The 12,958-nt window shown below is 42.0% G+C and overlaps 1 protein-coding gene across 1 annotated transcript; it reads left to right on the top strand.

Moving 5' to 3' along the window:
* The first annotated feature begins 298 nt into the window (after nt 1-298).
* LOC146650343 (trace amine-associated receptor 13c-like) lies at nt 299-1,627 on the top strand. The gene is made up of 2 exons (XM_085384369.1): nt 299-471; nt 808-1,627. Exons 1-2 carry the CDS (start codon nt 299-301, stop codon nt 1,625-1,627), a joined length of 993 nt encoding a protein of 330 aa, XP_085240495.1.
* Nucleotides 1,628-12,958: the final 11,331 nt, after the last annotated feature.

The raw sequence follows: 12,958 nt of genomic DNA, 5'->3' as shown, positions 1-12,958 counted from the left end.
CAGGAGGCATAGGCATCCCTTCTTAGACTCGTGCTCCTGAAATCCAGGAGAAACAGCAGGAAATGAAATGATGTATCGGTGGAATGGGTGTGTTTTTATTTTTGTCAAGCTGTGAAACATAAGTAAATCTCAGGACGTGCATTTCCAGTGAAAGCGTTAGAGAATATCACACAAGAGATTTTCTGTGGTGGATGGAGAAAAGGAGTAGGAGGAGTAAGGTAAGTCACATTACACGGATAGCTTTAGTCAGAAAGGTGCCAGTGTTCAGCAGCTTTCATCTTCTTTTCCCTTTCTGCTCATGGAGAACGTGTATGGACAACAATTCTGCTTTCCACAGCTCCTCAACACCTCCTGTAGGAAGCCGCTGCAACATCACAATCAGACCATTTTTCTCTACATTCTGCTTTGCTGCATCTCTCTGCTCACAGTGACTCTCAACGTCCTGGTCATCATCTCTATCTCCCACTTCAGGTGTTAAAGTAAACTTTACTGTGATATATTGTGTTTGACTTGAGCATACTTGGATTAGCTACAGAGTACTTCACATTTACTAAACTGTAATAGCTCTCTTTTAGAAAGGAACAGCTGATGTGATAAATGTTTGTACTATTTAACTGAAATGATTTTATATTCTGACCTCCTCCTCTCAGAATGATGTGGAAACGAGAGGTTTGCCCTACTTTGTTGCACTGGATTGTTTATTGTATGTTGTTTTACTTTCAGAACTGGTGCATTACTGTAGCCTTCCACCTGCTGCAGGTTTATTAATATTATGTTATGTCTTTCTTTCTGTTTTTTTCTTCTCAGGCAGCTTCACAACCAAACCAACCTCTTCCTCCTCTCTCTCGCTGTCTCAGACCTCCTTGTTGGCCTCCTGCTGATGCCGCCTCGAATCCTCCTTTTAGGGGGCTGCTGGTTTTTGGGCACCTTCATGTGTGGACTGTTTTACTATGCCTCTTTTGTTCTCACATCTGCCTCAGTAGGAAACATGGTGCTTATTTCATTTGACCGGTATGTAGCTATTTGTGACCCCTTGTCCTACCCCACCACAGTTACTGAGAGAAAAGTCCAAATCAGTGTCTGTCTGTGTTGGGCCTGTTCACTGCTGTATAACGGCACAATACTAAACAACTTTCTGAAGCAGCCAGACAGGTATAATTCTTGTGACGGGGAATGCATAGTTGTAATTAATTTCATAACTGGTGCTTTTGATGTCGTAGTTACCTTCATCGGCCCCACTGCTGTGATCATATTTCTGTACATGAGAGTATTTCTGGTGGCTGTGTCTCAGGCTCAGGCTATGAGATCTCATGTTGCCTTTGTTACTTCAAAGGGTTCAGTTCACGTTGCCATTAAGAAGTCTGAGAGAAAAGCAGCTACAACTATTGGTGTTGTTGTGGCTGTGTTTCTGATGTGTTTCTGTCCTTACTTTTATCCCTCTCTCGCAGGGCAGGACACATCAACCAGTGTGGAATTTTCAGTTTTTGGGGTCTGGTTACTTTATTGTAATTCCTGTCTAAATCCACTTATCTATGCGTTTTTCTATCCCTGGTTTAGGAAGACTGTTAAACTGATAGTTACATTGCAGATTTTGCAGCCTGACTCTTGTGATGCCAACATACTGTAGAATTAAAATCCTATCACTCCTCAGTTAGTCAAATACACTGTAAAGGTCAAAATGTGAAAAAATAAGTTGATATCTGACATCTTCTTCAGCTGTTAATGAAAAATTGCATCAATTATTTGTAATAATGTATCAATATTGATTATTACCAGCTGTAATAAACAATATTAATCAAGAATTCATCAAGATCCTTTAACTTCTTCATGAAAAATGCACATGCATACTCCAGAGTCACTATGAAGACTTGTGTCTCATCTTCATTCACTCCACTCTCGTCAAAGAACCTTTTTATTTTGTAGATGGTTCCTTAGCTATTACAAATGGTTCTTTAAAGAACAAAAGGTTCTTCATCCTTAGCTGTCTAAGTTGGTGGTGTAAATGGCATAAATATTTACTCACTATAACGAGGCTGTGAATTCTACTGTGTGTTTTGTTTGTGTGCATGTGTGTGCGAGGGGGGAGGGCGGGTTACCTGGTGATTACCCTTTAAGAGCAGATGGTAGGAAACTGAATATTCAAATAAAGTTAGAAATACTTGCTTAAAAATATACTGGTGGCAGGTGTGGGGGCCAAAGCCTAAAGACCCCCCCCCCCCCACACACACACACACACACACCTAACCCAGCAAACCCATTGATCACAAATAATGTGGTAATAGAATATGAAATTTATTATTAAGATGTTTATGAATATGGTGAGTTAACAAACAGTAGACACAATACACACATTCAAACACTGTACTTTAGTTTTAAGTTTTAATAAAGCATTACTACTTTCTGCTTCAAGGCATTACTTTTGAGATTATTATATATCTTAGAAAATATAGCATAATGATAATACTAGTTATTGTAAACTTTACAAACCACCCAGCAGTATGTAAAGTCAAATTATAAAATACAAGTAAATAACAATTGCACAACAGAATGTCAATGAGTTATGACAAAGCGCACTGCTTAGGTAAAGGATCTGAGCACTTGTTCATCACTGAGCAATTTGTTAATATGTGTTTTTAACCCAAATGACAGGGAGAGAGAGAGACGTCAGAACACGTCGTACTATGGCAACCTCCCGGGAGGGACGGAGGGGGTCAGTCGTTGGGATGCGCAGGCAGATCGTGCGAACACTAGTGATGTGTGATACCACTGATTTCCTTTCCGATCCGATACCAAGTAATATCCAGGGTGGTATCGACGATACTGATCCGATACTTTGTACAAAAACTTATTTTATTTATTGTATCTCAAACTATACCATCATAATGATTACAGGACATCAGATTACTTGTTCTTATCACTTAATGATGCAGAGTTCATCATATAGAAATAAAAAACTGAAGTTGTTATTTGGACTATTTGCTATTTGAACACGTTGCCTGCCTGCAGCACTAAAGGACTCCGTGAGAGACGTCTGTCTCGCCGTAGCAGCACCTGTCCCTGTCCTCCTCTTCAGTTCGTCTCAACATACGCTCGTTATATTCTGTGATATGATTTACTCTGAGGTGTTTGACGAGGTTAATGTTGCCACAACCATACATGCCAACCCTCCCGATTTTTCCGGGAGAATCCCGAATTTCTCCCAAGTTATTAGATTAGATTAAATTTAATTTTATTAACCCATTGGGAGGGGTCCTCTGGGGTTTTCACACAGCTGAGTAAACGTTAAACAGAAAACTGATTAAAGAAAGTGTGAGATGGTCGAGAGTTTACGCCAGCGCCCGGTTATATTTGAGATAGCAAGGAGCAGACGGCAGTTTCACTCCACCGAGGGAGCTCGTGACGTACTACCCGACTTTCTTTAGACCACGAAGGCCGGTCCTCAGGTGGAAGCGGCCTCTGAACTTGGACACCCCCGCTGTTTCCGGGCCGGCCAATAATAACGGTGACATTTAACGTATTTTATCCGATAAATAAACCCTGTAAAATATATTTATCCCCCCCCAACAGCCCTTTTGAATGTCTCCCTAATTCTGAGGTAGAAACTGCAGACAGTCAGATTAACAGTATTTTGTCTCTATCTGCCATTCTGCAATTCATCTCATGTAAACAATAACGTGGCGCACAGCTGACGTGAAAAAAGGCACATACCTGTGACGCTGCGTGATGAACTCTGTATTCCTCGTCCACACGTAAACGTAAAAAAGGAGTTTTAAAAAATCTCTGTTTTCGGTGATTCGAAACGCCGTTTACGTGGACGAAACAGCTGCGCGTTCAAAAATACCCGTGTAGGTGCGGACGCAGCGTAAAAGAGTTAGTAGTTAATTTTATTACTACCTGTAATTTTTTGCAGATTACTGGTATTTGCTTAATTGTTTACTAAATGTTTGAGGTGAGAAATAAACCGCAAACGAGCAAAATATGGGCGTGTGGTTGGAGGATGTGTTTGTGCACGCGGGGGGTGGGGGGGCAACATTTTTCCTGTAAAAAGTCTGGCAACCACTGCATTAAGCCAAGAAGAGGTCATTATACTAGCAGGAGGTATAAAAGCCGGACCAAAGTTCAGCACGTGGTTAAAGTTTGTAATCCAGCCGGGGTGTAAATATCACTCAGCAGCCAGTCGTAGAGCTGAAGCATCAACACATAAATCTACCCGGCTTAAATCACAAGAGCACCTCTGACCGAAAAGCTGTAGATTTTTCTTGTTTGCACAAATTAATATATATATATATATCTATCACCCTTATGATAAAACCCATGTCAGCCATTGGTTTATGGACTTTGTATTTTGAAGCCTCAACATTTGCTTTATCGCTATGTTGTTTTTTTGTGAGCCTTTTGGGACCATATTAGGACGAGGGATCAGAATCTGGAGTCGTGCACACTATTGTTTCATTTATTGTGTATCCATAAGATTTATACAGCAGATCCAAGTTGTGCCTTGAAAACAGGAAAGTCGTCTGCACAGAGGAGAACTTTAATAGCAGGCTTGTACAAAGTGAGGCTTTGTGCTCACATTTGCTGCAAACACTCGATTTACCCTGTTTTGATGCAGAATTCACTTGAAATCAGGCAAGAACTGGACTTATTTTTTATAATGTGTTCTTGTGAATTGATTGTGTATCGCATATGTTTGATTTGACTTTCTGCAAGACAACAGTTGTCCGCTGGCCAAAAAAGTTTTCCAAATACCTCCACGTGATCAAGCCTGGATTTAGAAAAGAATAGCAAAAAATCTGCACCTCCTGCTTCACATGCAATTTGTGTTTGTGTGTTCAGAGGCGGCGGCGAGAGGGGAGACCTCGGCACATCCAGCTGGAGAGCCTGACCAGGAGGAGTCGAACATTAACTCAGCTCTTCCAGGGCACCCTGCAGACTTGGCTGCTGGCGACAACGAGGGATGACGTGAACGCCAAACTGGAGTCCATCACAGGTCAACTGCAGGTATGCGAGTCAGACCTTCTGAGGAGGGTTTCACTTTTCTCTCTTCTTTATAATTGACTCTTTTTCTCTCTCTCTCAGCTCCTTGTCTCAGAGTGGGAGGGATTTGAAGCACAAAGGGAGGAACTTGTCGTTTGGTTGGCTGATATGGATGTCCGCCTGAGTGAGGTTGACCAGCTGACAGGAAACACCAGTGAAAAACCGAAACAACTGCAGGTGTGGGCTTGTTTTGATATGAGATATATTTGATATGATACATACGTCAGAGACATTATCCTAAACTGGTCTAACAAAGGACATGAAACTTACCTTACATAATGCTGAAGTTCATTGATAATTTTAATCAAAAACTTGTTGTTGAAATATTTTTACTGAACATACAAGCATCTGCTGATGAAAATGTGTTGATTTATTGGTCTGTTATGAAGCTATTGCTATTTCTAATGTGTTTTATCACTTTCTGATGTTTTATTAATTAAACAATACATGTATTAATTGTTGCGTTATCTATAGATATAGTATTTATATATATTTATTTATAATATAGTAAAAATATTGAATTATTACTGTTTAAATGACTAATATGTGACATGTATTAGTAGTGATGTTGTGCTGAGGGTTAAAATGCCTTTTTGTCTTTTGGTAACTACGAAATGGCAATAAACCATTAATATATGTCTATGCTGTGCTCGTATTTATTTTACGAGCACAGCTCGTAAAGAACCATTTTAAAAAAGGTTCTTTGAAAAAACATTAAAGGTGCCCCAAAGAACCACTTCTTGATGGCTCTTTGGGGCACCTTTAAAGGTTCTTCAAAGAACCATTGTTTGAAAGGTTCTTTGTGGCACCAAAAAAGGTTCTTCTATGGCATCAGTCTAAAGAACCACTTTTGGTTCCAGTTGGCACCTTTATTTTTCTGAGTGCAGAGTGTTTTTGTTTGTTTGTTTGCTTGTTTTTAACAGCAGTGACTGATGAGCCTTAAGGTATGAGATACAGCATGTGTGAGAACAGCAAAATGTGGTTGGGTCCGTCATTGGTACTGAAACCCAGGAGGCAGCATGGCGGAACCACGACCGGGCCAGCCAGCGGAGGTGTTAGCCTGAATGGTAGCTGAGCTAGCACCCACATGGGGGGAGTAGGCGGCGGTCTCTCGCTGACAGGCGGAACAGCTGCAGGACCGGTCCAAGCAGCTGATAGCGAGTTTGGCTTGGTCGGTTCTGTTCCTTGCCAACACTCCTGCCGGCCCCACCAGCGTCTTTTAACCACATGGGGGAGGGAGGAGACCCCCACATCTTTCCGGAGGGACCTGTCCAGGCTGGGCCTGTGGTCAGCACATGAAGAGGAGGACCTGCTCTGCCTGAGTCGGAGGTCGCTGTGCCATCCTCACCAGAGGCCAGCACGCCATCTGGACCTCCCACAGTTCTGCCAGAGATCAGTGCCCCGCGCTAACCCCTCTAACCCCTTGCAGCCTGTGAACCCTGTCTCTGCCACGCGGTGGCCTCCGGTCCAGCTCCATGGGCGGCCCCCAGATCCCATTCATCCCTGCTAATGGTCCATGACCTGGGGATGCCGACGGTGGTGGCTGATTCCCTCTCCTGCTTGCGGGTCTCAGTTGGGCAATGTGGGTATGTGGCAGGCGTGGTTTGTGGTGCAGCTGCAGGGGAAACCGACACACTGGAGCACATCAGCAATCATGCCTCATCTGCTTAAAAAGAATGAACTCAGTCCTGAGCTGTTGTTGTTACGTATGTGTGGCTGACAGCTGGAGAGCTGCAGCCGAGTGTGAGAACAGCAACCGTAATAAAGTCAAAGTCAAATTTATTTATATAGCACATTTAAAAAAACAAATGTTGACAAAGGTGCTGTACATTTAAGATAATCAAAAGAGAGAAAAACATAGGAAGACATGATAAAAAATTAAACAAAAGAAGCATGAAATGAGAAGATTTGAGTAAGAAATGAGACAAATGAAATGTCTGTGAAGGTTCTCAGTCATCCAGGTCATTGTAGTCTAAGGATTGTGAGATTGTGATATTATCTAATGCCTGTCATGGTCCTGGGCCATGTGGGCCCAGTATTCTTAGTTCCTTGTATTTTTGTATTTCGTTCCTTATTTAGGCCATGTTTTCTGAGTTGCCCTGTTGTGTTGTTCCCTAAGTGTTTTCCCTTCATGGCTTTTACCCCCTGTGTGCCCCTCTGTGTATCTGTGAGCCCTCGTCTCTCCTTATGTTTTATTCCATGTTTCCCCATTATGTCTAAGTTCTCCCCGTGCTCTCTCTCCCCCCTGTGTGCCCTCTATGTATTTATGAGCCCTCGTCTCCCTTTGTGGTTGTTTCATGTTTCCCCAGCCCGTTATGTCTGTGTTTTCCCCGTGCTCTCTCTCCTCCTGTCTGAACCTCTGTGCCTGTACATGTCATGTTCAGTTCACCCCGCCCTGTCTCGTTATGATTATCAGTATCACCTGTGTTCCCCGTGTGTGCCCACTTTCCTCGTTTACCCTCTGTGTATTTCTGTCTGAGTCTCCCTCTGTTCGGCGTCGCGTTCTCCCTCATGCCGTGTGTGGTTCTCCCCGTGTCTTCCGGTATATGTTACTTTAGCTTTTCCCAGTTTAGTGTAGTTTTGCATTGCTTTTGTATCATCGTTATTGTTTATCACCTGTCAGCAATAAAGCTGCATTTTGAGTTTATCCCCCGTGTCTGTGAGTTTGCAATTTGGGTCCTCATCCTGCCTGCCACACGGCCGAATCATGACAATGCCATGTTATACCCCTGATTAATGATTGTGAAATTATTATGTAGTTTTAGTTTGCATTATTCTCCTGAATTAGAAGAAGGTGATAACTATTACATTTGTTAAACTGATTTGTATTACATTAGACTGCTGATTTATTGTGAATGAATGATATTGTTTATGATGCATTATACTGCTGAGTTATAAGAAATACTGTTTTCAGAGAGTCAGGACCTTGTTTTCTGATAATAGAGGAGACAGAGAGCTTCTGTCTGGTAAAAGGTCAGAAGCGTCAACGGGCGGGGTGAGGCCGAGTGCATTTTGAGGTCGAGACACACGAGACGCAAACAGTAGTTAGACTCATGTTTAGGTAAGAGTTCAAATAATAGTTTGCAAAAGCTTGTAGCTGCAAAATGATGTCTGCATAAGGGACAGTTTGCTCCAGGAGATAAGCGAGAGTTGGAAGATTAATAGGAAGCACCTGGCCTCGAGACGGAGAAGATGTCCTTTTAAATGTGTCAAAAGTTGTCAACAGAACATCTGTGCTTTTGAAACTTATGCATGTGTTGTATCTGCTTTGACGCATGAGAGGGCGTCATAAAAGTAAACCCTGATGTTATAAAAACAACTGCTTGTGTATCATTGGGCGGCGATCGATGCTGTCGGTGTGCAGTGTTCATCTCCCCACGCGTGTGTTCATTAAATCATCGTTTGACTTAACTCTCCTGGACCATTGTTGTTTTTGTGCTCACCCTCAATATTTGAACTCGTAACAGGACAAATAAAAGTAATACAAACTCATTCTGATTTAAAAGCCCAGGAATAAAAATGGGTTTTCAAACAGGTTTTGAAAGTGTCTGATGTTGGGGAGGATTTGTAATCAAGTGTTGAAAGTGCCAGAATGTGGTTGGGTCCATCATTCTTGCCACAGACAAGGTGTATTACAAGCGAGTGGACTGCCCCAAGTGGAAGGGAGTTGTTACTAGTCAAGACGGAGCAGTAGTGTTCGTCAGACATGGAGGTAAGTGACGGACAAGGTAAGCGACTCATGTTGTAACTGACGTCAGACCCTGGAGATTTTGGTGGAAAATTAAAACAAATGGTAGTTTAGATTTGAACAAATTCATTTAAGCTTCAGCATTACCAAATACACTTATCAATTGTCTTATAACTAACAATATTTGTCTAAATCATCTCCAACACCCTGGAGAACAACGGGGAGAGTTTAGAGGCTCTCCAAGATTACATCGATCAGTGCTTCCAGGATCTCGTGATGCCAGCCGGCAAAGATATTGCCGACATACTGGAGTCAATCGACCAACGATTGTCCAGTTTCGACGCAAGGCTGTCCTTGGTGGAGATTCTTCACCGGGAATTTAAATGCTTGCGAGAATCCCTGGAGTTCAGCCACCAGCAGGTGGAAACGCTTGCTGCTGAAAATGCCACGCTAAGGGAGTCGGTGAAATGTCTCACAGATAATGTTACCCAGCTCAATAGAGAAAATAAAAAAATAAAAGAAGCAGTTATTGATCTACAAGCTCGTAGCATGCGTGATAATCTTGTATTTTCTGGTATTCCAGAAGCCGATGGAGAGGACGCGGAGACCACGGTAAAAAGCGTCATCAAAACCCACCTGAAGCTGCCGGAGGACACTGTGAAGAACATCGTCTTCGATCGGGTACATCGCCTCGGCCCCATTCGGGCTACGGCCGGGAGACCACGTCCTATCGTGGTCAAATTCGGCCACTTCAAACAAAAGCAACATGTGAAAAGCCGCGGAAGGGAATTAGAAGGAACGGACTTCAGCGTGAACGACCAGTTCCCCAAAGAGATCTTGGAACGACGCAGGGTCCTCTTCCCAATCCGACGCGGCTTCATCCAGAAGGGCTCCCGCGCTGTCATCGCTGTGGCCCGGCTGTACGTGGACGGACAGCTCCACCGCGACCCCAACATCACTCCGTGGCTGTATTAACCTCACACCAGATAAGAATCAGCTACACCATTTCCCTATCCACTCACACTAACTTGCATTAACATCTGTTTAACTTACCAGTATCAAATCGCATCTTAAAGTGTGATTTCATAGCAGAATTAAAACCGTCACTCTCCGTCAGTGATTTAATTGGAATGTTTACGTTTTGGTTTTTTTTCTTCTCGTTTTTTTTCTCTCTCTCTTTTCCCCCTCTTGTTTTTATGCTGCTCACCCCTGTCCTTGGTTTCTTTCTTTTTTATTTTCTTTCACTGCTTCGATCACCTGCTTCCAGACTCATCCACAAACAACATCCTTTATTTCGACATTATACGCACAACACGATCACGCACAATCATGCGCTCAACGGCAGCACATTTACATCAGTCAGACAGCGCACACAGTCATATAAGATACACACACACTTAAGCCAAGCCTACTCATATTAGTAAATATGCAAACACATAGTCAGACTCAGGGAGCATCTCGCCACACATTTTTTCTCTCTCTCCTTCTCTTTATTTATGAACAAGTGACGTATTCTCTCCACCTGTCTAAGCGACGCACACAGCATACATCCCTAGTTATACACAAACATCTATGGGTACACTGAGGTTCATTACATGGAATATAAATGAAGCTGGCTCCAGAGAAAAGAGGTTAAAAATATTTAACCAACTCAAAAAACTGCAGGCAGATGTGGCCACTTTCATGAGTAAATCATATAAGGATACATGATTTACTCATGAAAGTGGCCACTTTCGCATTACTTTCATACATTGTTTTAGTAAGTATCCAAAACATACAAGTTTCATTATATAATTTTTCAAGGGATCTTATATCTGTTTTCACTCTTGTATGCTTTTCATACAAGTTTCACACAAGACAGATACAAACTTTATAAGATTTATATATATCTTTTCCATATGGGTATACTGGATAAAAAGCTATGTATTGCAAGTGTATATGGTCCAAATGTTGATGATCCCTCATTCTTTCACGGTTTTTTCAGTGCACTCTCTGAACACTTAGATGGCACACTTGTTCTTGTAGGCGACCTCAACCTTGGACTAAATGAAGACATGGATAGGCTCAATACAGCGGGAACTCAGCGTAATTGGCAGTCCACAAATATAATCAAACAGTATATGAGCGACTTTGGTCTTTGCGATGCATGGCGCTCCCTTCACCCCACCAGTAAGGAATATACTTTTTTCTCACATGTTCATCACTCTTACTCTCGTCTGGATTATTTTTTGGTCAGCAGCTCACTGCTGAGCGACATTTCAGACACTGAGATTCACCCTATAGCTGTCAGCGATCATGGTCCTGTATCTTTAACACTAATGCACAAGAATAATACTACGCCAAGAAAAAACTGGAGATTTAATACATCACTACTTAAAGATGAAGACTTTATTAAATATTTAAAAAAAAGAGTGGACTTTATATTTAGACTATAATGACACTCCCGGAACATCAGCTTCTGTTCTATGGGAAGCAGAGATGGGCAGTAACCGGTAAAGCGTTACCGTAATCTGATTACTTTTTTCAAGTAACGAGTAAAGTAAGGGATTACTATTGCAAAAACGGTAATTAGATTACCGTTACTTTCCCGTAGGAACGCTGCGTTACTGCGTTACTAAAACCGTGATTTTTTTTGCGAGAATGTCTCACGACAGTGACGTAAGCGAGTGCGCCGTTAATGACAACAATGGATCATATATCGAGGGGAGAGAGTATGAGCGTGCAGCGTTTAAAGCGTGGAAGTACTGACCTTACTTTGAGTTTGATTCCATAAAAAGTGACAAAAACATTAGTGTCCGCTGTGCGTGGGAAGAAAACTTATTTTTACAGCGAAAAAACCCCTAAACTTCCAAGCAAGCACCGAGTAGCTATGACGTAATGGGAAACTCACAGAGAAACTCGCGGATTCTTCAACTGACTGCTGCACACCTGCACCAGGGTAAACCTCCGCCTACCCCACTCCTGCTTTACAGGTGAAAATAGAGCAACAGGACCGCTGAGTCTTTGACTTTATTTATTTTCTGCTGTGTTTTACTTGCATCTATTTGAAAGACTGAGTGTAAACACACCAAAAAAAAATTATTTTATGTGCTGCAATGTGCAGAAAATAGGTTTAAATGTTAAACTAATTTATTCAAGTCAGAGAATGTTGCATATAATTTTATTTTTGCTTGATGCATAAAGTTAAAAGATTAAAACTGATAAAACAAGTTAAAAAAAGATACTTTTCCATTTGATTACATTTTGTATGATGGATTATGCAGAAAAAGTAGAATTGGGCTGAAAGATCTATCGCTTTATCACCTATTCAGGTTGTAAATCGTGTTTTTAAAAAGTAACTAAGTAATTAATTACTTTTGAAAATAAGTAATCAGTAAAGTAACGGGATTACTAAAAACTCCCTGAAAAGCCTTCAGCTAATCCAAAATGCTGCAGCAAGAGTCCTGACAGGGACTAGAAAGAGAGAACAGATTTCTCCTGTTTTGGCTTCCCTTCATTGGCTTCCTGTTAAATCCAGAATTCAAAATCCTGCTCCTCACATACAAGGTCTTAAATAATCAGGCCCCATCTTATCTTAATGACCTTGTAGTACCATATCACCCTATTAGAGCACTTCGCTCTCGCTCTGCAGGCCTACTTGTTGTTCCTAGAGTATTTAAAAGTAGAATGGGAGGCAGAGCCTTCAGTTTTCAGGCCCCTCTTCTGTGGAACCAGCTTCCAGGTTGGATTCGGGAGACAGACACTATCTCTACTTTTAAGATTAGGCTTAAAACTTTCCTTTTTGCTAAAGCATATAGTTAGGGCTGGACCAGGTGACCCTGAATCCTCCCTTAGGTATGCTGCAATAGACGTAGGCTGCCGGGGGATTCCCATGATGCATTGAGTTTTTCCTTTCCAGTCACCTTTCTCACTCACTATGTGTTAACAGACCTCTCTGCATTGAATCATATCTGTTATTAACCTCTGTCTCTCTTCCACAGCATGTCTTTATCCTGTCTTCCTTCTCTCACCCCAACCGGTCGCAGCAGATGGCCCCGCCCCTCCCTGAGCCTGGTTCTGCCGGAGGTTTCTTCCTGTTAAAAGGGAGTTTTTCCTTCCCACTGTCGCCAAAGTGCTGCTCATAGGGGGTCATATGATTGTTGGGTTTTTCTCTGTATCTATGAAGCGCCTTGAGGCGCCTTTTGTTGTGATTTGGCGCTATATAAATAAAATTGAATTGAATTGAAATTGAAC

This window comes from Rhamphochromis longiceps, linkage group LG16, assembly GCF_057381845.1.
Source record: "Rhamphochromis longiceps isolate RC_006_pf linkage group LG16, R_longiceps_female_GT1.1, whole genome shotgun sequence".
In the NCBI taxonomy this organism is placed as follows: Eukaryota; Metazoa; Chordata; class Actinopteri; order Cichliformes; family Cichlidae; genus Rhamphochromis; species Rhamphochromis longiceps.
Note: the sequence above shows the minus strand (reverse complement) of the source record. Positions and strands in the feature narration are given on the sequence as shown.

Coding starts and splice junctions, on each gene's coding strand:
- LOC146650343 (XM_085384369.1), top strand. CDS start 299: ATGGAGAACGTGTATGGACAACAATTCTGCTTTCCACAGCTCCTCAAC. Junction 472..807: donor ATCTCTATCTCCCACTTCAG/GTGTTAAAGTAA, acceptor TTTTCTTCTCAG/GCAGCTTCACAACCAAACCA.